The 27,179-nt window shown below is 35.0% G+C and overlaps 1 protein-coding gene across 7 annotated transcripts in view; it reads left to right on the top strand.

The window, feature by feature from the left end:
* The window catches only part of LOC106872163 (transient receptor potential cation channel subfamily M member-like 2), a 62,345-nt gene that overhangs the window by 18,965 nt on the left and 16,201 nt on the right, over window positions 1-27,179 (top strand). For 2 of the 7 annotated variants that reach the window (XM_089364658.1, XM_089364659.1), the window contains exons 9-27: window positions 279-348; window positions 2,408-2,457; window positions 3,392-3,461; window positions 5,521-5,570; window positions 7,305-7,401; window positions 8,863-9,043; window positions 9,453-9,616; window positions 12,149-12,326; window positions 13,119-13,228; window positions 14,794-14,882; window positions 16,267-16,442; window positions 17,270-17,367; window positions 19,094-19,228; window positions 21,615-21,699; window positions 23,197-23,285; window positions 24,875-24,975; window positions 25,210-25,435; window positions 25,893-25,958; window positions 26,719-26,744. In XM_089364658.1, the coding sequence (XP_089220784.1) occupies window positions 279-348; window positions 2,408-2,457; window positions 3,392-3,461; window positions 5,521-5,570; window positions 7,305-7,401; window positions 8,863-9,043; window positions 9,453-9,616; window positions 12,149-12,326; window positions 13,119-13,228; window positions 14,794-14,882; window positions 16,267-16,442; window positions 17,270-17,367; window positions 19,094-19,228; window positions 21,615-21,699; window positions 23,197-23,285; window positions 24,875-24,975; window positions 25,210-25,435; window positions 25,893-25,958; window positions 26,719-26,744 (2,061 nt within the window). Of the gene's footprint in view, window positions 1-278; window positions 349-2,407; window positions 2,458-3,391; window positions 3,462-5,520; window positions 5,571-7,289; window positions 7,402-8,862; window positions 9,044-9,452; window positions 9,617-12,148; window positions 12,327-13,118; window positions 13,229-14,793; window positions 14,883-16,266; window positions 16,443-17,269; window positions 17,368-19,093; window positions 19,229-21,614; window positions 21,700-23,196; window positions 23,286-24,874; window positions 24,976-25,209; window positions 25,436-25,892; window positions 25,959-26,718; window positions 26,745-27,179 lie in introns of all 7 variants that reach the window. The other 5 variants (XM_089364655.1, XM_089364656.1, XM_089364660.1 and 2 more) reach the window with 3 other exon arrangements.

Below are 27,179 nucleotides of genomic sequence, written 5' to 3'. Positions count from 1 at the left end.
CGTTTCCATATGCAAATAATTTAATTTTTTCATAGCTTACTATTTTTGTAGATGGGTGGCTAAGGTCAGAAAGAAGGACAAGAAGAGGGAGAAGGAAGAGTGATGAAGAATCTCAGTGTGAGCAACATCTACGTATGAGATACTGAACAGATCATAGGATAGGGGAGAAAGAGAGGGAGAGAGTAGAGAAAGAGAGGTTGAGAGAGCGAGGCATATTCATTTTAATTATCTTGAACTTTTTAATTGACTAATTTTTACAATGATGCACTTCGTTTAAGATTTTCAAGAGATTATGGAAGTACACCTGTTATGTTAGCTTCAAGTGCTGGAATAGAAGAAAGGAGAAAGGTAGCATTTTAAAAAATTTTATTTTATTTTATTATTTCTAATTGCATGAATTGTGACCAGTGAGTAGTTTGGAATTTTATCAATGACTTCACATGTCAGCAGCTCTGTTTATTTCACAACCAACGGTGCTTCAAGCACTCCTCAGAAACACAGTTCACAAGATGGTTGTGATCTGTAAACAGTTTTGAGTAGGATCTGGGAAAAAGAAGAATGAACATGCAACGTGCACGTGCTCACTGAATTCATAAAAAGTGAAGAATAAAAATGCAATGTGCATGTCAAAATAAAATGGAAAAGAAGGATAAAAACAATGTCAAAAAAATTATACGATGGCCTGCATGCCAGGCTTGGCACCACGATCATGCAGCTTTGCTGCAATTTTCATGTTTTTGTTCATTTGTTTAACATCTTTGCTGGCATGGGGAGGAGGTGTGTGTGAAACAAGATCTTATGGTGAGATTCCCTCCTGTCACCAATCCTTACCTGTTTTTCAAGTAAGAGTTTTCTTTGTTTTATCTGTTGGAATAAGAAAGTAAGGAAATAGATGATTAGCTGAGAAGATATTTTAGATGACATCAGTTGCAGCCCAGCCCCGAACAATAATGTCATCACTTGTCACAGTTCTGCAAATGGTGATGTCACTGTTTCTAGATGTAACCCAGTATAGATTGTAACTATTCACTAACACACGACACACACACACACACACAAATGAGTGAGTGGACAAATGAAAGGAAAAGGCCATCAGCTGTTTAAGGGCATCCAACTGTAGAAATCAAATAAGACTGGAACTTGGTGCAGCTCTCCACCTTAATGGTTCCAGTTAAATTGCCTAACCCATGTCTCCATGAACAGCAGACACTAAATGATGATTATAATATACGATAAAACTTAAATGTTTTAAGAGAAAAATTGTGTATAAGAGGCATCACATGTAGTGTAGAAGAGAGAAGGCTGCACTGGTGTGGTCATGTGATGCATGTGAATGAGGACAGTTGCCTAAAGAAAGGCCAATCTCTAATTGTGGAGGGAACCGGTGGAAGAGGCAGACCGCAGAAGACGTGGGATGAAGTGATGAGAAATGACCTTCAGTTGTTGAACCTTATTGTGGAGGAGCTGTAACATTTGGCGATTTGCTGTGCTTGGGAAGACATGTCAAACTAAGTAAAATCATAGCCACGCATAAACGAATTTGCCTACAGCCATGTTGCCCCACTACACACAATCTGTCCCCTGTCAAAACTCGCTCACAACCATACACATTACAGAGTGTACTAGCAATACAGAAATAGCCATGTCTTTGATTTGTTTAAAGGGACCTCATAACTGCACATGTCTACTAGAGCAAAATGCATGAGCAATAGAGGTATAGGTGACAGTGGTAATTGATAAAAAGCATGTATGATAGTGGGGACGAGTGATAGAAGTACTTAGAATTCAGAGACATATTCACTTAGGTAAGGCAAGGTGGCCAAAAAGATAGGACAATGATTGATGATAATGTGAACCCAGGATGTGTGGAAGAAAAGGAGCCGGTGTATGATGTCCATGAGAGACAGTAATATATTGAGGGATAAGACACAATACAGGAGAGGATAATGAAGGAAGAGTTTTACTGGCTAGACTTGGCCCAAAAAGCAAGAGAGTGATGACAGACTGACTGGAATGAGGTGATGACAGGCAGTACAAAAGTTGGGAGAGTCAAGATAGAGTATGGGGTACTGGGCACAGTTAGTCCAGTTTAATCTTGTATACAGAGATTATGAAGTAAGTAAGAAGGTGAAGACTTGAGTGGAGTAAGTGATGAGGGTGAGGATAAAGGAAATCTACTACAGTAAGAACTGTTTATTATCACAACATATAAGTAAATACACGTAGCATGTACCAAAACTGAAACCAAAACATTTTAAGAATATATATTCCTTTGACAATATTTTAAGCCAAAATGCTACGGAAAGAAAAACAAGAAGGAAATCATTGTTGAGATTTCCACAAAGATTGCTTGTAGAGAGCTGGCTGAAAAACTGTTCTTGTTAACATTGTTTCTTTTATTTTCCAGCCAGAAGTAGAAACAAGTTCTGAAGAGATTTTTGGTTCAGATGGTGAGATGTAAGTATATAGTCATTGGAAATAAAGCCTTTCTGAACTCAATTAGGATTCTAATAATCTATGAAATCAAATTCTTCATGATATCTGATTTGTAAGGGAATTAAGATATTCATTTCTTCAAAAAGAATTGGGACATTTTTTACAATGAAAGAGATAAAGCAAACTGCACTATTGTGTTCTTTTACATCAAAAGGGAGATATCTATTCCATTGTGTTACTGTTATTTTATAAAAATAGATTCTAGTGATTTAAAGGAACAAATTCAATAAAGGACATGGGAAAGTCAAAAAAATGGGTTAAGAAATATAATCTAGTAGGCTTTTGATACATCAGGTAATAATTCCTTTAAACATACCACTTTCAAGTCAAACAGAGAATTAACATAGACTATCATTTATGATATTATAGATGAAATAAATCAAATTGTGTGATTATCTGCCTGTGGTCTCCCTCATCAAAAACAAAACATTATGAGAATTAAGTCACACCACAGAGCATTCACTAAAAAAAACGAAGGGCATGACTGATGTTGATTATCAGGACTGCCTTAAAACATTGAAACTTTATTCTCTCCGGGGCTGCTGTGAGCACCGCATCATTTTGTACAATGTAGAGAATATATGGGTTGTCTTCATCACCAGAGTTTATGGTGTCCTCGTTTCCATATGCAAATAATTTAATTTTTTCATAGCTTACTATTTTTGTAGATGGGTGGCTAAGGTCAGAAAGAAGGACAAGAAGAGGGAGAAGGAAGAGTGATGAAGAATCTCAGTGTGAGCAACATCTACGTATGAGATACTGAACAGATCATAGGATAGGGGAGAAAGAGAGGGAGAGAGTAGAGAAAGAGAGGTTGAGAGAGCGAGGCATATTCATTTTAATTATCTTGAACTTTTTAATTGACTAATTTTTACAATGATGCACTTCGTTTAAGATTTTCAAGAGATTATGGAAGTACACCTGTTATGTTAGCTTCAAGTGCTGGAATAGAAGAAAGGAGAAAGGTAGCATTTTAAAAAATTTTATTTTATTTTATTATTTCTAATTGCATGAATTGTGACCAGTGAGTAGTTTGGAATTTTATCAATGACTTCACATGTCAGCAGCTCTGTTTATTTCACAACCAACGGTGCTTCAAGCACTCCTCAGAAACACAGTTCACAAGATGGTTGTGATCTGTAAACAGTTTTGAGTAGGATCTGGGAAAAAGAAGAATGAACATGCAACGTGCACGTGCTCACTGAATTCATAAAAAGTGAAGAATAAAAATGCAATGTGCATGTCAAAATAAAATGGAAAAGAAGGATAAAAACAATGTCAAAAAAATTATACGATGGCCTGCATGCCAGGCTTGGCACCACGATCATGCAGCTTTGCTGCAATTTTCATGTTTTTGTTCATTTGTTTAACATCTTTGCTGGCATGGGGAGGAGGTGTGTGTGAAACAAGATCTTATGGTGAGATTCCCTCCTGTCACCAATCCTTACCTGTTTTTCAAGTAAGAGTTTTCTTTGTTTTATCTGTTGGAATAAGAAAGTAAGGAAATAGATGATTAGCTGAGAAGATATTTTAGATGACATCAGTTGCAGCCCAGCCCCGAACAATAATGTCATCACTTGTCACAGTTCTGCAAATGGTGATGTCACTGTTTCTAGATGTAACCCAGTATAGATTGTAACTATTCACTAACACACGACACACACACACACACACAAATGAGTGAGTGGACAAATGAAAGGAAAAGGCCATCAGCTGTTTAAGGGCATCCAACTGTAGAAATCAAATAAGACTGGAACTTGGTGCAGCTCTCCACCTTAATGGTTCCAGTTAAATTGCCTAACCCATGTCTCCATGAACAGCAGACACTAAATGATGATTATAATATACGATAAAACTTAAATGTTTTAAGAGAAAAATTGTGTATAAGAGGCATCACATGTAGTGTAGAAGAGAGAAGGCTGCACTGGTGTGGTCATGTGATGCATGTGAATGAGGACAGTTGCCTAAAGAAAGGCCAATCTCTAATTGTGGAGGGAACCGGTGGAAGAGGCAGACCGCAGAAGACGTGGGATGAAGTGATGAGAAATGACCTTCAGTTGTTGAACCTTATTGTGGAGGAGCTGTAACATTTGGCGATTTGCTGTGCTTGGGAAGACATGTCAAACTAAGTAAAATCATAGCCACGCATAAACGAATTTGCCTACAGCCATGTTGCCCCACTACACACAATCTGTCCCCTGTCAAAACTCGCTCACAACCATACACATTACAGAGTGTACTAGCAATACAGAAATAGCCATGTCTTTGATTTGTTTAAAGGGACCTCATAACTGCACATGTCTACTAGAGCAAAATGCATGAGCAATAGAGGTATAGGTGACAGTGGTAATTGATAAAAAGCATGTATGATAGTGGGGACGAGTGATAGAAGTACTTAGAATTCAGAGACATATTCACTTAGGTAAGGCAAGGTGGCCAAAAAGATAGGACAATGATTGATGATAATGTGAACCCAGGATGTGTGGAAGAAAAGGAGCCGGTGTATGATGTCCATGAGAGACAGTAATATATTGAGGGATAAGACACAATACAGGAGAGGATAATGAAGGAAGAGTTTTACTGGCTAGACTTGGCCCAAAAAGCAAGAGAGTGATGACAGACTGACTGGAATGAGGTGATGACAGGCAGTACAAAAGTTGGGAGAGTCAAGATAGAGTATGGGGTACTGGGCACAGTTAGTCCAGTTTAATCTTGTATACAGAGATTATGAAGTAAGTAAGAAGGTGAAGACTTGAGTGGAGTAAGTGATGAGGGTGAGGATAAAGGAAATCTACTACAGTAAGAACTGTTTATTATCACAACATATAAGTAAATACACGTAGCATGTACCAAAACTGAAACCAAAACATTTTAAGAATATATATTCCTTTGACAATATTTTAAGCCAAAATGCTACGGAAAGAAAAACAAGAAGGAAATCATTGTTGAGATTTCCACAAAGATTGCTTGTAGAGAGCTGGCTGAAAAACTGTTCTTGTTAACATTGTTTCTTTTATTTTCCAGCCAGAAGTAGAAACAAGTTCTGAAGAGATTTTTGGTTCAGATGGTGAGATGTAAGTATATAGTCATTGGAAATAAAGCTTTTCTGAACTCAATTAAGATTCTAATAATCTATGAAATCAAATTCTTCATGATATCTGATTTGTAAGGGAATTAAGATATTCATTTCTTCAAAAAGAATTGGGACATTTTTTACAATGAAAGAGATAAAGCAAACTGCACTATTGTGTTCTTTTACATCAAAAGGGAGATATCTATTCCATTGTGTTACTGTTATTTTATAAAAATAGATTCTAGTGATTTAAAGGAACAAATTCAATAAAGGACATGGGAAAGTCAAAAAAATGGGTTAAGAAATATAATCTAGTAGGCTTTTGATACATCAGGTAATAATTCCTTTAAACATACCACTTTCAAGTCAAACAGAGAATTAACATAGACTATCATTTATGATATTATAGATGAAATAAATCAAATTGTGTGATTATCTGCCTGTGGTCTCCCTCATCAAAAACAAAACATTATGAGAATTAAGTCACACCACAGAGCATTCACTAAAAAAACGAAGGGCATGACTGATGTTGATTATCAGGACTGCCTTAAAACATTGAAACTATATTCTCTCTGGGGCTGCTGTGAGCACCGCATCATTTTGTACAATGTAGAGAATATAGCACCAGCATTGCTGAAAGAAATTTAACATTAGATTCAAAATTCATCCAAAGCTGGGGGCTATGTGCCATATGTCCCCTACACAATTCAGGCTCACAACACATTAATTCACTGCAATACAATTTCTTTTCCTTAACAGGCCCTGCTCTGTTTAACATTTTCCCAAAACAAACCAAAGAAGAAAAAGATCCAATCACCTTCAAATGTAACCTGGACAAATTTCTTCAGGTGATGCCAGATAAGCCATCTATACCTGGATACATCTCAGTCAACATCTTTCTGCTTGAAAGGGGTCATAACACCATGAAACTTGATTCAAAAAGTACTTAACATGATTCTATCAGGTTGTGCTATTAAGTTAGACAGGAGAGGAAATGATAAGTTCAACAAGTGCAAACATCTAAGTTTCTTTTTTTTTTCCTTCGGGTATTAGCATGTATGAGGTTGTATATATTTCGTATATCATTCTATTTTTTTATTGCTTTGTGCCCAAAGCCGTTTTAGGACAGAAAGTATGAGCAGGAAGGGAGTCCCAGGGGAGGAATAATGCCTTAGGAGAGCAAGCATTATTGTTAGTGTGGGGTCTAGTCTAATGAACACAAGAGATGTGTGTACCAGTGATAGCCAGGTAAGGTGGCAAGAGACCAACCAGCTCTGAGGAGCAGAGGCTATTGTAGTACTGGTAGAAAAGGCAAAGAGAGGACACATCACATTCATGGGTCAGAATTTGGTGTGTATTGGTGACTTCATGCTAATCAATTGAGAAACCTTTTTTTCTTTCTGGATGTGGTCATATGATATTTGTATGTGTAGCAGCAGTACCATTCCAGATATGGAATCATTATTTCACTGTGTACCACATTTTCTTTATTTACTTCTGATGGCAAAATATTTCTTGTTTTTTGTTTTCAATTTCTAAAATCAGTCATTTCTTTTATTCAACTAAATTAAAAGATATCTATCCTTTGCTGTTTATGAATTTATGTCTCTATATCTGTGGATATTTGTATTTTGCAGTGTGGCTTCTTTTATTGATTTTGCTATTTTCCCTTTTCTACCTTCCCCATCAAAGTTTAACGTCAGCTGTTTATTTGGTTTAGGTATGTCTTTGACAGATGCATTAGTGATGAGGAAGAGGTATTAAGTCCATCTGAGAGTACTGATGCATTTGGTGAAGTAAAGTTTGTAGGATATGGCCGGAAAATTGCAAAGGTAATTGTTTTAAATTTTTATTGATAATATCTGTTTGTAGAAATTGTATCCAATAATTAGTTCATAGTTTTGTCAATGGATTTGTGTAGCAGCAACATTTTACATGCTTTTTGTGAATTGGCAATTATTTTACATATTGTTGTGTATACCATCATGCTCCCCCACATCTCATCTTCTACACTCGTCCTTTCTTTATCCCTGATATTTGGCTACCATAATCATCTGCAGGCAGAGTAGGCACATTCTACTAACCCTCTTTATTACCTTCCTCTTTCCTCCCCCCCCCCTCATAGAACCACTTCCTTTCCTCTATATTATTCTCCAGCCATGCTCTGTCGCCTCTGCCACACTCTCTCCTTGGAACCACCTCCATTTCTTACCATCATCCTCCAGCTTTGCTCTTGTAGTGAGAATATATATTCAATATTATGTGTTGATATTAGTTACCACTACACTCTCTTCTCTGTGCTCTACTTTCTTCATCCCTTTATCACTTCCAATGCCCTTACATAGCTAACATAAAGCCCCTCTCCCTGACCTATTTCTATATCTCTCATCTTGAAATTCTACTGTTCCCCTTCCCCCCATCATCTCATCTATTTTGCCCTCCTCACTGTGCTTTGAGGGTTTGTCCTGACATAGTTGCCGACATCTCTCTCTCTCTCTCTCTCTCTCCACCTCCATCTTTCTCTCTAAGTCTCCTTCTCCCTTCTTCTCCAACTGGGGTATCCTTGTATCTTTTCCATAGCTAAATACCTACTTCTATCCCTCTATTATTACTTTTAACCTCTCATCAAAACCACCTCCCTCAATACTATTACCCCCAGTCAAGGGCACTTTGTCTTGTCTTGCAAGTTATTTGCTGACTCTGCTGGGGCCATGAAAAAAGCACCCAGTGCACTCTGTAAAGTGGTTGGCATTAGGAAGGGCATCCAGCCAAAGGAAGCATGCCAAAACAAACTATAGAGTTTGGCGTAACCCTCCAGCTTGCCAGCCCCAGGCAAAGCAATAAATCATCACAATGAAATTTGTTCACTAAATTGTTCACTAAATTGTTCACTAATTTGTTCACTAAATTGTTCACTAAATTGTTCACTAATTTGTTCACTAAATCATCACAATGAAATTTGTTCACTAAATTGTTCACTAAATTGTTCACTAAATTGTTCACTAAATTGTTCACTAAATTGTTCACTAAATTGTTCACTAAATTGTTCACTAAATTGTTCACTAAATTGTTCACTAATTTGTTCACTAAATCATCACAATGAAATTTGTTCACTAAATTGTTCACTAAATTGTTCACTAAATTGTTCACTAAATTGTTCACTAAATTGTTCACTAATTTGTTCACTAAATCATCACAATGAAATTTGTTCACTAAATTGTCAGTATTTGAATGCTTTTTTCATTGTATGAAACATTAGATTACATAAGTCAAATGTTTTCTCTCACATACAGTTTGTCCGTGCAGATCACAAAATTTCTATGGAAATAATAATTTATATGATAAGAAATATGTGGAGTTTATCATTGCCAAAGCTACTTATTTCTGTGACTGGAGGAAGAAAAGACTTCTTGTTGAGTTCACATCTTAAAGAAGCTTTTGGATATGGTTTGGTAAAAGCTGCAAGAAGTACAGGTATAGTTTTATTGTAAAATTTAATACTCCTTTCTACTATAGGCACAAGGCCTGAAATTCGGGGGAGGGGGGGCTAGTTGATTTCATAGACCCCAGAGCATAACTGGTACTTATTTAAATGACCCTGAAAAGATGCAAGGCAAAGTTGATCCTGGTGGAATTTGAAAGTAAGTATTTCGCCTGGTGTGCTAACAATGTATCAATGATTAAATCACCTCCAGTTAATGACTGGTGCATATTTCATTAACCTTACATGGACAAAGAAAGCATTCAACTCTTGTGTGAGATTTGAAGTTAGAATGTGAAGGAATATAACTAAATACCAGAAGGTATTTAGTCCCAAACTCTCCCATCATTTTAGAATATGAAATCAATATTTGAATATAATTATTGATCTTTTGTTTTGCAGGTGCCTGGATCATGAGTGCAGGTTTACATACTGGAGTTGTGAAATATACTGGAAAAGCTATATATGATAATGAAAGCACATTGACAGGTAGCAATAAACTGGTGACGATTAGTATTGCAGCATGGAACTGCGTACGAAACAAGGACACATTAAGGAAAGAGGATGTAAAATTCTGTTTCACGATATTTTCTTTTTCCCTTCAATGTTTTATCCTATTCTTCCTCATCGTCACCTTCTTTATCCTTTAGTATCTGTTCTCCATGCTAGCATGGGTTAGACGGTATGACCAGAGTCGGCAAGTAAGACAACTGCATCAGATTCCAGTCTGATTTTGCTTGGTTTCTACAGCTGGATGCCCTTCTTTAGTGTGTGCTGAGTGCATCTAGTGTGGCTCCAGCATGGGCATTTTTACATGGTGCCAGCATGAGTACTTTTTATGTGACACCAACACGGAGCTCTTGCAGGTCAGTCCTCTTCATCAGGTTGAGTGGCATTAACACTTCTTCTGTGCAGAATGTGTCTTGTTGAGTATAGCAAGGTGCCAGATATCTTAGTCCTTTGTCACCTTCTCCACAAGGTGCAGTGTCCTGAGGATGTCCTTCAATAGTTTGTTCCATTTCTTCTTCGATCCCCTGCTTTCACGAGTCTCGTCCACTTTGAGTGATTGGCACTTTATGAAACTGTTGACATCCATCTGTATCGTATGACCAAACCAATGCAGTCTTTTCTTTTGCACAGGGCATCTAATTTCCCTCAGCAAGCTAGCACTCTGTCACACATGTACACTTGCATTGCACATCCAGTGGAGCATACTAACCTCATTCCCCTCTAGCCTTTGCATGCCCTCTTCATTCTGTCTCACTCCCCTGTAAAATTACTGTTCATATACATGCATCATACAATCTTCCTTTCATTCACAGAAAGAGACTTTTGGTTGTCAACAGATGTAACAGCTGTCTGAATTTTCTCCACCTTATTCTTATTCTAGCTATTACATCTTCTGTACATTCTCTTTCCCTACTGATTTGGTCTCTTAGGTAGCAGAAATTATCCACTCCCTCTAAAAAGCTTTTGGGGCATCTGAGAAAATCAATTTCACAAGTATCTGTAATTTTTATGGCTTCTGTGGATTCTTCCACTTATGAACAGTGCTTTCTGTAACCTTTCTATTATTCCACTGTGCCTCTTATGTGTCCATAGCTTGCACTGGCTCAGCATATGGAATTCCTACCTACACCTTCTCTACAAATGAAGCAGGGCCACTTACTGAAGTGGGGAGGTAAAACCTTAACCTTTGCTAAATTAACTTTAAGGCCCTTAGATTCCAGGTTTTGCTTCCACACCTGGAACTTCTTTTCTAGCTCTGATATAGAACCTGCTATGAAGGTAAGATCATCAACATAGAGAATTTTCCAGGAGCCACAAGTGTAAAATATAAATTTGCTGAGTCACAATGTTATTTATGGTCAGTGGTGATCTTCTTCAGTCATGTGTGGGCAGTTATCATTAATACACCCCACACACACACACACAACCATGTGGTTGGTAAGCAAGCTACTTACCACACAGCCACTCCTGTACCTATAAATACATATATTTGCTACACGGATCTGAAACATAGGCCATGACTACTGAAGACATGCTTAAGCTTGAAAGAAACAAAGCTAGTATGATTCACTGGATGTGTAATGTCAGTGTGCACACACAACAGAGTGTAAGCGCCCTGAGAGAAATGTTGTACATGAGAAGCATCAGATGTGGTACACAAAAGAGACTACTGTGCTGGTATGGTCGTGTGTTATGTATGAATGAAGCCAGCTGTGTGAGGAAGTGTCACTCCCTAACAGTGGAAGGAGCTCTGTGAGATATGCCTGCAAGTAAAGTGAGATCACAGCCATAGCCTACACTAGTGTTGCATAACCAGCCCACTTAAAAATAGTATCTTTAGATCGTTGGGTGACATGCAGTGCAAAACCTGTTGAGTCAAGTAAATCAAAATCAAATCAAGTCACAATCAAATGAAAATTGTAGTTATGGCCAGTGCTGCCTGACTGGCTCCCATGCTGGTGGCACACAATAAGCACCGTTCATGTGTGGGTTGTTGCCAGTGGTGCTTGACTGGCTCCCCATGCTGGTGGCACGTAAAAAACATATATATATATGTATATGCACAGAGAGAGAGAGATACACAAATTGACAGGTAGATAGATATACATCTATATATGCACACACAAATGTGTGTGATTGTGCACTGGGATGTAGTTATGCATCCGTATAGCAATTTTATTGGTGCTCCTTTTACTAACGTCTGTAAACATTAACACTCCCCACCAACTCATATTTTGATACTCTCACTTTCTCTCCCTCTAACTTCCCTCTTCTCTAGCTCTGTTTTTATTTCTCTCTCTCTCTTCCCCTCTCTCTCTCTCCTCCCCTCTCTCTCTCTCTCTTCCCCGCTCTCTCTCTCCCCCCCTCTCTCTCTCTCTCTCTTCCCCTCTCTCTCTCTCTTCCCCTCTCTCTCTCTCTTCCCCTCTCTCTCTTTCCTCCCCCTCTCTCTCTTCCCCTCTCTCTCTCTCTCACACCACCATCACTCTCCACTGTGTAGTATTCTATGTCTGAACAAGCACATTATATATATAGTTTGATTACAATGATGTTGATATGTATAACAACTAAAATATTGGTTTCATTTCTAGGGATCATGGCCTGCAGAGTATTATATAACAGACGATGATTCTTGCTCAAGAACATGTCCTTTGGATCCAAATCATTCACATTTCATCCTTGTTGATAATGGTACCTCAGACACTTTTGGGGTAGAAACTGACTTCAGAAAAACGCTAGAAAATGCTATTGTACAAAATAAAATTGAAGGTAAGTTATTTTTAAAAAAAATCTAAATGTGAAATAGAGCAGATATCAAATATTAAGAATCCCTCATTAAATTTATACACACACCATATTAAATTTCTCTCTTAAGAGGGAACCTGTCAGTTGTAGGAGACAGTTAAATTCTTGTAAATATATTTATACACACACCATATTAAATTTATACACACACCATATTAAATTTATACACACACCATATTAAATTTCTCTCTTAAGGCTCCAGCAGGGGGTGGTGGTGGCAAACCCTGATGTACACTTTCACCACAACTTTCTCTCACTCTTTCTGTTGGACCTGTATTTCAAAGGGCCAGCTTTGTCACACTCTGTGTCACACTGAATCTCCCTGAGAACTACATTAAGGGTACACATGTCTGTGGAGTACTCAGCCACTTGCACGTTAATTTCTTGAGCAGGCTGTTCCATTGATTGGATCAACTAGAACCCTCATTGTTGCAACTGATGGAGTGCCACATTAGTCAGGCACAGTATACTTCCTACCCTAATATTTTAGATCTCAATCAGGTTATACTTTAAACTTTATTCAGGTATGTTTTAGAACCTAATTAAATATAATCAATCAGATATTGTTTGTACATTAATAATTTACATTTTTTCTGTTAATAAAGTATGTTTTGTATATTAATCAGGAATATTCTATACTTTATTCTTTAATCAGGTATATTTTTATACATTAATCAAGTATGTTTTACTTTAATCAGGTATATTTCATAAATTTACCAGATTTTAATCAGGTTATATTTTTTGTTGTAATTTTAGAGTCAAAAGTCAAGATTCCAGCTGTTGTAATAATGGTTGAAGGTGGACCTGGAACTCTGAAGTCAGTTTGTGATTCAATATCACGCAACATTCCAGTTGTAATAGTAAAGGTCAGTAAATAGACTATTCTTTAGATAAGGTTACTGGAAGTTTATTCAGTTTATAATGTTTACATATCTGAAGAAACTTGTGGTTAAGAAAACTAAATGAAGAACTATATGAGTATTTTGTTGGTGCAGAATTTTATATAAATATCGTATTTAATTATCTACCTGGTCATTGGCTTTCTAATCAACTGCTTAAATTTTATGACTATTTGTATTGGATGAATGATTTTATGTGCACTTAATTCACATCACAGCATTTTATAACAAATGTTCTTTAAAAAATAGTAATTTATTTTCTTGATATTAGCAGTAAGATGGCAGAATCGTTAGCATCCCAAGCAATATGCTTGGAATTTTATGTCTTTACAATCTGAGTTCAAATTCTATCGAAGTCCACTTTGCCTTTCATTCCTACGGGGTTGATAAATTAAATCTCAGTTGAGGATTGGTGTTGATGTAATTGACTAAACCACACCCCACCAAAAATATTGCTGGCCCTGTGCCAAAATATGAAACCAATATTAACATCTTAATAGAATGTTGTGGCTCCAACAAGTTGAAAGACATGAGGTAATCAGAGACCTGTGATACCTTCTGAAAGGACAAAAGGTAAAGTTGGTCTCGGTGGCATTTGAATTCAGAATGTAAAACCAAAAGAAATGTGACTAAACATTTTGTCTGATGTGCTAATGATTCTGCCAGATAGCCACCTTTGTGATGAGGAGAAGTTTCAGGTGTAGAATCAAGGACTCGAATCGAAGGGCCTTAGAGTCAACCTAGCTAAAACCAAAGTCCTAATAAGTAGGAAGGTAGACAAAACACAAACCCCTTCAGGTAGATGGCCCTACTCGATCTGTAGAAAAGGCAACAATTAGCTATACAATAAAATCAAAATGTTTAAAATGAAAAATCCACCTGAATATGTATAGGTAGAGTTTGTTGCACCCTGATCAAACCCCACTCAATCTTTGCTGTTATATGTTCAATGAAACTAAAAAAAACTCAAACACATCATTAGCCTCTTTAATCTCAAGCTCTGTGCTGAGAAGCATAGCACTAGAGACAAGTGCAACTGCACAGTGATTCTCCAAAAAAAGAGTCCTGTCAACTTCTATTGGCAGTGAGAAATAGACAGGCTGCATTTCTTCCACTGTTCTATTTGTCCATTTCTCTGTTTGTTTCAATTGAATTGTCCAGGTGCACAGACGAATCAGGGTATTATGAGTTCAAATCTACTATTGCCATTTATTGTGTTTCTTTGTCAATATTTTTATTTTATATTGTCACAACTCAGCTCAAAGAAATTGTTACCAGAACAATTTAGTTCAGCCTCATGCCAGAACAAACTAGTTCTGATAATGTCACTATATATCATCCCTGGATGTGTTACAGCAAAACTCACATTAAATTTATCATGTATGGTGCCTCTATTACCCGGGTGACATATTTATTGAATTTTATGTGTGTATTTTTTAGAATTTTTCAAAATACTTGTTTAATATTAAATTATTTCTTATTTGAAGATTTGATTTAAATGATTTCTTTAAATTTCTCCTTTTTCTTATTAGGGATCTGGTCGGGCAGCAGACGTTATGGCAGATGCTTATCAAACTGTACTTGAGAATGCAAATGAAAAGGGCAAATACATAACTGATGGGTTTGTTTTTCATTTGGATACAGTGATAATTTCGTTGTTGTCATTTCTGTCTTTTTTTTTTTTTGTTATTAATGTGTTATCTTTTGGTACCCTTAAGTCCAGATAAAAAAAAACAAAAACCCTGAACATAAGTAATCCAGCCCTTACTCTTTTGTATACAAAACTACATTATTCCACTCTATCTACATTTAAGCTGAAACGGTGTGATTTGAGAATGATTTAACTGATATTTTTAACAGCCTGAGTGATAAGGTAAATTGCTCCTAACTTCCTTGGCTTGGACCTCTCCTATTACCAAAGTTGATAGTTTGATTTTAGAGCTGGTATTGATAGTTTTGTAGTTTTGATTGAAACTGATGACTCATCAGATTTCTGTTACTAAAGACTCAAATCTAAGGCAGTATGACATAACACTGCTAATAATCATAATATCGGTTCATTATGTTGACATAAGGCTACATATTTGCTGGGGAAGGATAGTGGACCCAACTGAGGACATGCCTGGAGATGTTTAGATTTCTCTATCTCTTTTTTCCATCCAATTTAAGGAATAAGATCAAGCAGTAGGTATCATGACCTCTCCTTATGAAACAACATTGAAACGTATTGATAGAAATGGTTAAATATGAATTAATCTAACATAGGTTTAACCAATTGTGGGCACACACTCTCTGGTTGTAAACTTAATTTATCCCATCATTAAACACTGAACTACCTGGTGATAGTTCAAGAGGACCACTTGGTCCTTCACTGCCTGTAACAGAATCCAAAACATTACAAGCACTCGGACCAGGTCATCAGTGTGAGGATAAAATGATGCCTTGATTCACATTTTCTTTGTATAGTGTCTGTTTGTTAGAGGATAATTATGGAAGTGGTTCTCCAAAGGAGGCCTACTACCAAATATGGAAGGGGCACTTTAACACCTGTAGAAGCTACCTATTCTCTGTTGGATCAATTATCTCTATATCTTCCAACTGGAGTATTTACAAAACCTAGAATGTGTTGACTTCAATCCAAGACTTGTGATCTATTCTTTTGTTTTCCTCATTGATCTCAGTTGTCTTTTAAAGATTATGGCTGCTATTCTTGCACCAAAAGGTTCGTCACTCAGCATAATTTGTCATATGTGTCATTAATACAATAATGTAGCTAACATTATTTGTTGGGTATAAAGCTCATTTAACACAAATTGTTGCATTTGTAACAATGAGGATACCCTGTTTGACATTTTTTATTATAACAACAATATAGGAGTCTAGTTAACACATTTTGTTTGTAACATCAATAACACAGGCCTGATATTATTCTTTATATGTAACTTTATTCTTTTCACTATTGTTAAGTTTTATGTAATAAGTTCTTTTCCAAAATTGTTACAAAGGAAACTGGAAAATGACATCAGAAAAATAATTTGTAAAGAATTTGAATATTACGAACCGCTAGACTTGTTGGTAAGATGTATGTTGGATTCTCTAAAACAACTGAATTTGGTAACGCTTTTTGAATCCGATTCAGCTGAAGAGTTTGATGTAGTAGTCTTGAAGGCTCTGTTCAAAGGTTAGAAATATTCTCACTGTTTTTCTATTTTACAACAAATTTGACTTGCATTTGATTTGATTTGATAGCAAATTCAATTACATATTACTAATAAATTAAGAGGGTAATTAGTAGGGAAAATGAAAAATCTAAATTAAGATGAAATTAGCAGGGAAAAATAATAATAATATTAGTTAATTACTAATGTTATTATTTTTATATTTTCCAATAAGTTTGGGGAATTTAATCCTGGATATATTGAAGGTTAATTGAGTTTCATCAATAAGAGATTAGATGACTGAATCAATAGGGAGTTTCTGGAGAATCTTCTGAAGTGTCAGTGAATTGCTGCATGTTGTCACTGGTGTAGTATTTTGTAAGACATTTAACTCACAAATTCCCCTTGTCTACATTACTGAAAATAAATACTAAATAGTAAAAACAGTATGGTTGTGTAATTGTGAACCTGGTGAATATTTTCCATATTTGAAGTACCAAATTCGATTATTAACCTCTGTGACAATATATAAACTAAAGATAAGGAGAGATCTAGTGAGTGGGGGATAGTAAAAGCTTACGGAAAGGTAACCATTCCCACTTTATATTAATAAAGACAAATGAAATAAAGACAAATGAAAAGCCACTAAACATTTTACCCAACATGCTAATGATTCTGCTAGCTCTCTGTTTCGTGAAATAATAATAATAACAACAACAACAATAATAATAATAATATAACAATATAGCATATTAGTCATATTGATGATATTAAGTATTTTTATTTCATAAAAGAAGATTTTAATATTAATTGATTGACTAAAATTGATTGACTAAAACCTATATTACAGCAAACAATGACAAATTAGAAAATTTGAGGCTTGCATTGGAATGGAACAGAATTGATATTGCAAAGAATGAACTATTTACTGAAGAAATTCTCTGGCCGGTAAGATAATAGATTTACATTTCTATCAATTCCTGTCATGAAACAATAAATTGATTTTTTATTTCACCTTCCTGAGAGGAAGAAAAGTAAAGTTACATTGGTAAGAAATGTATTTAAATAATCATTTACTTTGAATTTTGATAATTTGAATATTTTTAAGATGTATTTGTCAATCTGACTTTTTCATCCTCCACTCTCTCCATATATGTCTGGAGATATAGGTATGCACACACACACACACACACATACACATACACACATACACACATGCTCCATCAAACATTGCCCACATCTCATCTCCCTGTCCCCATCTTTCTCCAGCATCCACCCCTCCTTGGCACATATTACATCTTCTAACTCTCTATGCCACTCTCTATGCTTCTAACTCTCTATGGATGAGTTACAACCTCATCCCACTGTTCTACCCTGCATTCTTATTGTCATTCTTTCCCGCACTATGTTCACCAGTCATCTCCTTTCTGTACCTCCAGTTATGCCACCCCACACTCTCTCTACTCTACCATACTTTATCTGAAAACTTCTCATATCTTCTATCGTTCCAAAAGCTTTCTCTCTGCAACTACACCAACTCACTTTAACCACTGTTATATCCTTCTAAATCTCTCTCTCTCCCCTCTAACCTTACACCTTGAGCATCTCTGGCAGGTCATAAATAAGAACCATGCAAATTAAATATTTTTCAAATGAACTTTGGCCACATCTTTAACCTTCCTAAATAGAAATGTCATAACCATAGAAGTGGCATACAATTGTAAATTCTCCACTTTATAACTAGGAAGAGGCTTTACCCTCCTCCAAGCACTCATTGGAGACTGGAAAGCTGATGTTAATTAGTCTGATTAGTATTTATGAGTCCATGGCAGTGAAACATGGGCTGTGACTGCTGAGGACATGCGTAAGCTCGCAAGGAATGAAGCCAGTATGCTCCGTTGGATGTGTAATGTCAATGTGAATACCCGTCAGAGTGTAAGTATCTTGAGAGAAAAGCTGAACATTAGAAGCATCAGTTGTGGTGTGCAAGAGAGACGATTGCGCTGGTATGGACATGTGGTGAGAATAGATGAGGATAGCTGCGTGAAAAAGTGCCACACCCTAACAGTTGAGGGAACCCGTGGAAGAGGTAGGCCCAGGAAGACCTGGGCTGAGGTGGCGAGGTAAGACCTTCGTACATTGGGCCTCACCGAGGCGATGAGTACTGACCGAGACCTTTGGAAATGTGCTGTGCGTGAGAAGACCCGGCAAGCCAAGTAAGATCGTTGCCAGTGCCCCTGGACTGGCTCTTGTGTAGGTGACACATAAGATGCACCATTTTGAGCGTGGCCGTTGCCAGTACCGCCTGACTGGCCTTCGTAGGATTTTCGAGCGAGATCGTTGCCAGTGCCCCTGGACTGGCTTGTGTGGGTGGCACATAAAAGACACCATTTCGAGCGTGGCCATTACCAGTATCGCCTGACTGGCCTTCGTGCAGGTGACACGTAAAAGCACCTACTACACTCCCTGAGTGGTTGGCGTTAGGAAGGGCATCCAGCTGTAGAAACTCTGCCAAATTTAGATTGGAGCCTGGTGTTGCCATCCGGTTTCACCAGTCCTCAGTCAAATCGTCCAACCCATGCTAGCATGGAAAGCGGACGTTAAACGATGATGATGATGATGATGATGATGATGTAACACTCCTCAAAATACAATTTTATTTTGTTAATTTCAGACTGGTTCCTTGAACAATTTTATGTTATTTGCACTGCGGGAAGATCGTGTTGACTTTGTGAAACTTTTCATGAAACATGGAGTTAGCTTGAAAGAATTATTAACTGAAAACAATATTGAAAGCTTGTTCAAAATGGTAAGTAATCTGTAAGTCTCCTTCTCCCATTTTTTAAGCCCTTAAGAGATTTTAAGGGCTAGTGTTTAGAATTTGTTTCATGATGTTAAATGTAAGTAATAAATCTCTCCCAGGCTAGAATACCAATTTATTACATGTGAACCTGCAGTACCTTTCACTATTCAAGGGTTGATAAAGTAAACATTACTAACATACTACAGCCCACAATCAATTGATTATTAATTTCCAACAACATTTGTGGCTTTACCAAAAGATATTGATATCCGTATTAAGAGGTGAGTACTCATAATATTAACGTAAGTTCCTGGTGAGATGATCTTCCATCCTGATTTATATATATATATATAATTAAGTATCTAAGTCTTCCCCTATATATAACGGCAACAAAAAATATGTATGTATGTATATATACGTATGTATGTATGTATATGTATATATATATATATATATATATATGTATATATATGTCCGTTGAGTTGTACGGACATATACATACACATATATATATATATATATATATATTAAAATATAGATATGCAGGGCAGGGAATCGTCAATTAGTAATAAAATTAATAATCAACAATTTTGCCGGGTAGCTCAGTATGAAAAAAACCTTCTTCGGTAAAAAACATTTATAATCATAAATATATAGGGATTGACAGTAACCTGCTTCTCCAACATACTGAGAATTCAGAAATAGCAGTCAAAGAACTACTGATTTCAAAACTACAAATTATTACTCCAGATTGATAGCGATATTTTTGATACACACAGAACAAAAAACAGTAGAGAAGAGTAAAAAACACTTGCCTTTAGTTAATTTAGTACAATTGTTTCACAGTTAAGAGTAAAATACTCTATTCTGATCTTCAGCTAAATATTCTAATAAATTTGTTAATGTCTAAGTAACTCACGTTAATTTTGACCATGTGAACATCAATACCACGTGAGGAAGACGTTAAGAAATTTATCGGCCAGTAAGTTCAAAATCCCTTGCCCTAATGAATTTCAGTTCAGTGTGTATCAGAAATAGTCCCGCACAGGAAAGAGACTCGTACGAATTCCTGTGGTTAAACTATCCACCTTAGAGTTATTATTAAAATATAGATATGCAGGGCAGGGACTCGTCAATTAGTAATAAAATTAATAATCAACAATTTTGCCGGGTAGCTCAGTATGAAAAAAACCTTCTTCGGTAAAAAACATTTATAATCATAAATATATAGGGATTGACAGTAACCTGCTTCTCCAACATACTGAGAATTCAGAAAAAGCAGTCAAAGAACTACTGATTTCAAAACTACAAATTATTACTCCAGATTGATAGCGATATTTTTGATACACACAGAACAAAAAACAGTAGAGAAGAGTAAAAAACACTTGCCTTTAGTTAATTTAGTACAATTGTTTCACAGTTAAGAGTAAAATACTCTATTCTGATCTTCAGCTAAATATTCTAATAAATTTGTTAATGTCTAAGTAACTCACGTTAATTTTGACCATGTGAACATCAATACCACGTGAGGAAGACGTTAAGAAATTTATCGGCCAGTAAGTTCAAAATCCCTCGCCCTAATGAATTTCAATTCAGTGTGTATCAGAAATAGGTTACTGTCAATCCCTATATATTTATGATTATATATATATATATATATATATATATATATATACATACATATACATACATACATATACATGCATACATATATATACATATAGACAACTCAATGGATGGATGACATCATCCATGACCGATGGAGGCCTACGATATATATGTATGTATATTTATGTATGTATATATATATATATATATATATATAATAATATTAGGGACAAAATCCAAAATTACAGGTAAAAACTCAATTAAAATCAATTTATCAAAAATTAAAATTAAATTGAGCTTTGTTAATTATTATTATTATTATTATTATTAATTTTTCTATATGTGATAGTGGATTTTCATCGATGAGTTCTTGAAACTTGGTTATTTTCCCTAAAACTATATATTATATATATATATATATATATATATATATATATATATATATATATATATATACATTTATAATTTATAATTTACAACATAGCGGGAGCCAGTCCAGTGGCATTGGCAATGACCTCGCTCGAATGATTTTCTAACATGCCACCAGCACAAGTGCTAGAAGGCGACGCTGGTAACGATTACGCTCAAATGGTGCTATTTACAGGCCACTAGCATGGGAGCCAGACAGCTGCTCTGGCAATGAACATGCTCGGACAGTGCTGTTAGTGCTCCACTGGCGCAGGTGCCAGTCATCGAATATGGTTCAATTACGATTTCGATTTATAATTTACAACATAGCTTGAAATGATAATACATACATATGACATTCTTTTTAATTTTTCAGAAAAATAAAGATATTAGCATTAAAGATGGAGTTTCTTTACTCAATAACCTCATGAATGATGGATATTTTGCAGAAAGGAAAACAGGTCATTATTATTATAATTATTATTATTATTATTATTATTATTATTATTTGTCTTCTTTCAATTTTGTTTCCATTTCTTGCTGAGTGTCTTCCTGACACATAGGACAGAGAAACTTACTGCATACATTGGTAGGGTATTAAAGTAAACATACCAGATTGTTCATTTACAAAGTCAAGATATGTTATAGAAAAAAAACGGGAGGAAAGAAAGAAAAGAAAAAGAGAAAAAATGAAGAAAAGAAAGCAAAGAAAAACTGGGAAAAATTCACAGCAACAATTCTCCTCTTCTCAGTATGTGTGACATAGCAATTAAAACAATCTTTTGCACTTCTTGCATGGATGGTAAGCCAGGGATCATTCTTGTTATTATTATTATTATTATTATTAAGCCAGTAAGCTGGTTGAAACGTTTGCATGCTGGGCAAAATGCTTAGTGGCATTTGGTCTATCCTTACGTTCTGAGCTCAAATTACACCGAGGTCGACTTTGCTTTTTATCCTTTTAGGTTTGATAAATGAAATACCAGTGAAACACTGGGGTTGATGTAATTGACTAGTCCCTTCCCACTAAACTTCAGGCTTTGTACTTTTAGTAGAAAGATTTATTATTATTATTATTATTAGTAGTAGTGGTAGTAAGTATGAAGGTGGTGAGCTGCCAGAATGGTTAGTACACTGAATGAAATGCTTCGAGGCATTTCAATCATCACTCCATTCTGAGTTCAGATTCTACCGAGGTCAACTTTGCCTTTCATCTTTTTGGTGTTGATAAAATTAAAGTACCAGCTGAATACTGGGGTCAATGTAATCGACTTGTCCCCTCCATCCAAATTGCTGCCCTTGTGACAAAATGTGAAACTATTATTACGATTATTATTATTGTTATTATTAAGGCAATGAGGCAAACCAGGCGAAATGTTTAGCGGTATTTCGTCCATCCTTATTTTCTGAGCTCAAACTCCATTGAAGTTGATTTTGCCTTTCATCCTTTCAGGGTTGATAAAATAAGTACCAGTTGAGTATTGGGGTCAATGTAATCAATTAGTCCCCTCCCCTCAAGTGTCAAGCTTTGTGCTTTTAGTAGAAAGGATTATTATTATTATTATTATTATTATTATTATTAAAGTGGTGAACTGGCAGAATCAGTAACATGCTGGACAGAATGCATTTTGGCCATCTTTATACTCTGTGTTTATACCTTTCTCCTGAAATTGCTGGCCTTGTGCTAAAATTTGAAATCAATTTTAATGCATTGATTTAGCAGAAGTTGTAGAATAATATCATAATATTTAAGTTAAATATTTCTGAAGTTAATTTTTTTTTCATATTTTTGTTTTTTTTTGTTTTGCTTCTCAGGAGTCCAGAAAATGGTCAAATTTAGAAAATAGATGGTCAGATAAAATCTGTAATAATTTTCTTCAGTTTTCTGTTTTCTTTTTATTCCTAGTATTTGAATTAATTGTATCACATTTTTATTATTTGTCTGCTTCTTATTTCAGATAGCTTTCACATTGCAATAAAATTGTTCTTATGGGCATTGTTTTTGAACAGAAAAGAAATGGCTTTTCTATTTTGGAAAGAAGGCATGGTAAGTTGGTTTGTTGCAAGAGCCACATAAATGACTCATTTGTCTAGATACAAGGCAAGTTTTTTTCAGAGCACAAGTATAGTCACTTAACCAGTCAACCATATTGGTTCTTCAACTCAAACTGTAGAGTAAAAAAGCTAAAATATTGTAAGACATTTGACTCCTTGACATTTCTGCCACCTTGCTGTCCTAATTATTTTCTTCTGAGGAATAACTGGGTTGCAATACAGAATAAAATAGTTATTTACATATTTATTATTTTGATAGAGCACCAGACTATGCACTGCTCAGCCAAGGAAGCTTCTTCTTTTTGAAGATATTTTTGGAAAGTATACATATATTATCTTACTGCTGCTGCTACTACTACTACTACTACTACTACTACTACTACTACTACTACTACTACTTTGTTCTTCGTTGCATTTGAAGAGCTAAGGATGGCAATTACTAAGCAGTATTAGATTAATTTAATGTAGAAGTGATTATTAGATATAAGACATCACTTGTAGTCTGTAAGCAGAGCAATTGAGGTTTACTGAGGTAATCATAACTCTTTTATGAGGTTGAAACATTGGACTGACACCTCATTAAATTCTTCAGTCCCAGAGAAAGAGTTAAACACAGCACTCCAAGATGAAAACATACTTATTAAATTTACTGTACATCTACTTCTTACAACAATAATACTTTTATTTACATTTAGGTTAAAGTGGATCCAGAAACAGTCATGTTTTTTTACCACAAAGTCTGTCTAGTTCTGGTACTAACATTGTTTCCTTTGCTGTCGTGGCACTTTATTGATTCAGTTATCAGAAGTTCTATTATTTAACTATTCACCCCTTTTAAATAATATTACAAAAATAATAATATAGATTTAATAAAAAGATTAAATGTGGTACTTAAAATGTTTGAAACACCAGAATTTGGTAGGGTAAAAACCAAAAACAAAATCAAGAAATTTGGTGAATAAAATTTGAAGAAAAGCAACAAAAATTCAATAGGTTATAGCAGTACGTACGTTTCGTACAAACTTCATAAAATGTACATTATGCAGCTGAGGAGTACATTTTCATTGTACATTTTATGTAGTGTTCTCACTACATGAATAAATGAAGTTTGTACGAAACGTACGTACTGCTATAACCTATTGAATTTTTGTTGCTTTTCTTCAAATAATATTACAAAAAGTCAGAATTTAGGTAAAAGATATTGATGTTTTCTCACAGCTTATGAATTATACTTTAAGCTGTATTTAACATGGTTAAGCAAATTAGTCAGTGTTTTTTTATATGAACGCAAGGCTATTCATTTGCAATGGTATGGTATGACTTTGGGCATATGAAACTTTGGCAGAATTTGAAACTGAATGCAACAAAGTGCTATTTCTAAAAATCGTCCCTCTTAATACCAGTATTGGGCAAATACGGAGCAAACATCATGTAGTAAGGGACTTTAAAAGTCATAATTAATGAATAAATAGTAAAATATTTTTTTATATCTTCTTGTGTCTCGTAATTTAATTTATCTTATGTATATTGCGATTAAATGTGTTCACATTTAGTATTTTGATACAATTGTCATTTTACTAGGGCGCTTTACCATCTGCTCTAATTGCGAATAAGTTGCTCATATCATTGAAAGAAAAGTGTAAAGATTATGACAAAAGGATCCAACTACAGGAACATGCTGAGTGAGTATATATATAAAAGTATGTATGGATAGGTGGATATTTGTTGATGCTTACATTGTTAAAAATGTCAATATGCTAAATAAAAACAGAGAATCACAGTGGCAACTTAGTATGCACAAGAATTTTTCTCCAATCAATATTGAAGTTAAAGTTTGTTGATTATAAATATGTAAATATTTTGTCTTTCATTTGATTTGGAACTTTCATAAATACTGATTTTTCTGTTAATTTTAGTCTTTATGAAGAACATGCCATTGGAGTTTTGACTGAATGTTACTACGCAGATGAAAAAGGGACATTAGATTTACTGCTGCTACAACGGAAATCTTGGAATGATGCTTCATGCATGAAAATAGCATTTAATGTTAACAATAAGAAATTTGTATCCCAGGCTGCTTGTCAGTCTTTGTTGACCAAAATTTGGATGGGAAAAATGAGTAAAAAGACCAAAATATGGATGGTAGAGAACTTAAATTCTCATATAAAATTTACACATCATATATTGTTCATGTATTATCTAACTTACATGTATCATATTTTACACATATATATTCTACACATACACAGATTACATGATTACATGTATCATAACCTTTAAAAATATTTAAATCTGTATATTATATTGTTTACCTGTATACACATATTATATGTATTATACTGTTTATATGCATTTTTTTTCTTTATATATTATATAGTTTACATATGCAACAGGTCCCGAGTTGACATTATTCTGCCAACATCATATTCATTTCAAGTTGCATTGTTCAATGTCTATTTTTAATTGATTTTCATTATTTTATATATTGATACCAACTTTACTGTCAGGTTTTTATATTAAGTGCATCCTTGAATATTTCTCCATAGTTTTTTTTTTTTGAAATGAAAATAACAATTTCTTATTTTTATTCTTCTTTCAGTTGCTACTCTGTACATTGTGCCCATTGTTTATATTTTTGATATGTTTTCATGACAACGACGACCAGGTAATGTTTGTTACTTTATTACTGTCATAGCTTATGATTACTAATAATCTCAGAATTATTATCATAATAGTATCGTCATAAAATTCTTTGATGACATATTGGTATGAATATATTGGTTTTCTTATCAAAATAGCCAACTATAATTCAGAGCAACAGGAACACACACACACACACACGCATCCCCCCCCCCCCCACACACTTTCACTCTCTCTCTGCAATTACATCATATTCACAAATAACTATGTTGTAGGAACCAGTAAAATACTATGTCTTGCAACATTTAAAATTAGAATCATCAAATTTTTGTTATAAAATGTTTCTATCAAGAGACCAATTATTTTATCCATACATGTTGCAAGTTCCATTTTCTTAGCTTATGACTTGATTGAAGCAATATATGTAACCAGAACACTATTAGAATATTATTCTGTATTGGATATATTGCCAGGAAAAATTGAATCTCCTGTCAAACATTTCAGTTTGATCACATGAGATGGCTGACACCTCTCACTTGCAACATTCTCTTTATGTTCCAGTATTAAAATAATAAATTCAGTTTTTATCATACCGAGACTATAGTTACAATGAAAGCTTAAATATGAAAGCTTAAACATGTAATAGATATAACATTGCCAGAAATCTGATGATATGACTGTGGTAATATTAATAACTGTAAATATATCTTAACATGTAGACAACAAAATATAATAAAACAGATCTATTATATATTCTTAAGTTATACCTCCATTCATATTTGCAGGACGATGATGAAGAAACGAACAAATCGTAAGTTGTATTTATTTTTATGATTATCAAGAGGATATTAATCAGACATGTGACCACATGTCACATCTGAAATTTTTTACTACATTTCATCCATTGTTGTTGGTTTGTCCCTGACTTGCAAATATCTTTTCATTTGGGATCTAACACAGCAATTATTGATCCTCTCCCATAGATATTACTCACTTCAGGACACACAACATATTTAATTCGTTATTAAGAATGTTTACTACTTCAGAAAACATCAGACCTCTCCCCATGTCTCTTGGTAAAATTACTTATTCCACTTGTGATGCAGATTATCACTCGTCTCAGCAGTTTCTATTTATTCTCTTAAATACCACCATCACTTAACCTGACTTGCTGCTAATTCTCTCATCTAATCTCCCTCTAACACCAACTCTTTACAATATCATTCTTCCAGTCATGACATGTGTC

This window comes from Octopus bimaculoides, chromosome 16 (assembly GCF_046866305.1).
Source record: "Octopus bimaculoides isolate indiv1 chromosome 16, ASM4686630v1, whole genome shotgun sequence".
Lineage (NCBI taxonomy): Eukaryota > Metazoa > Mollusca > Cephalopoda > Octopoda > Octopodidae > Octopus > Octopus bimaculoides.
This window is presented reverse-complemented; position numbering and strand designations above follow the sequence as displayed.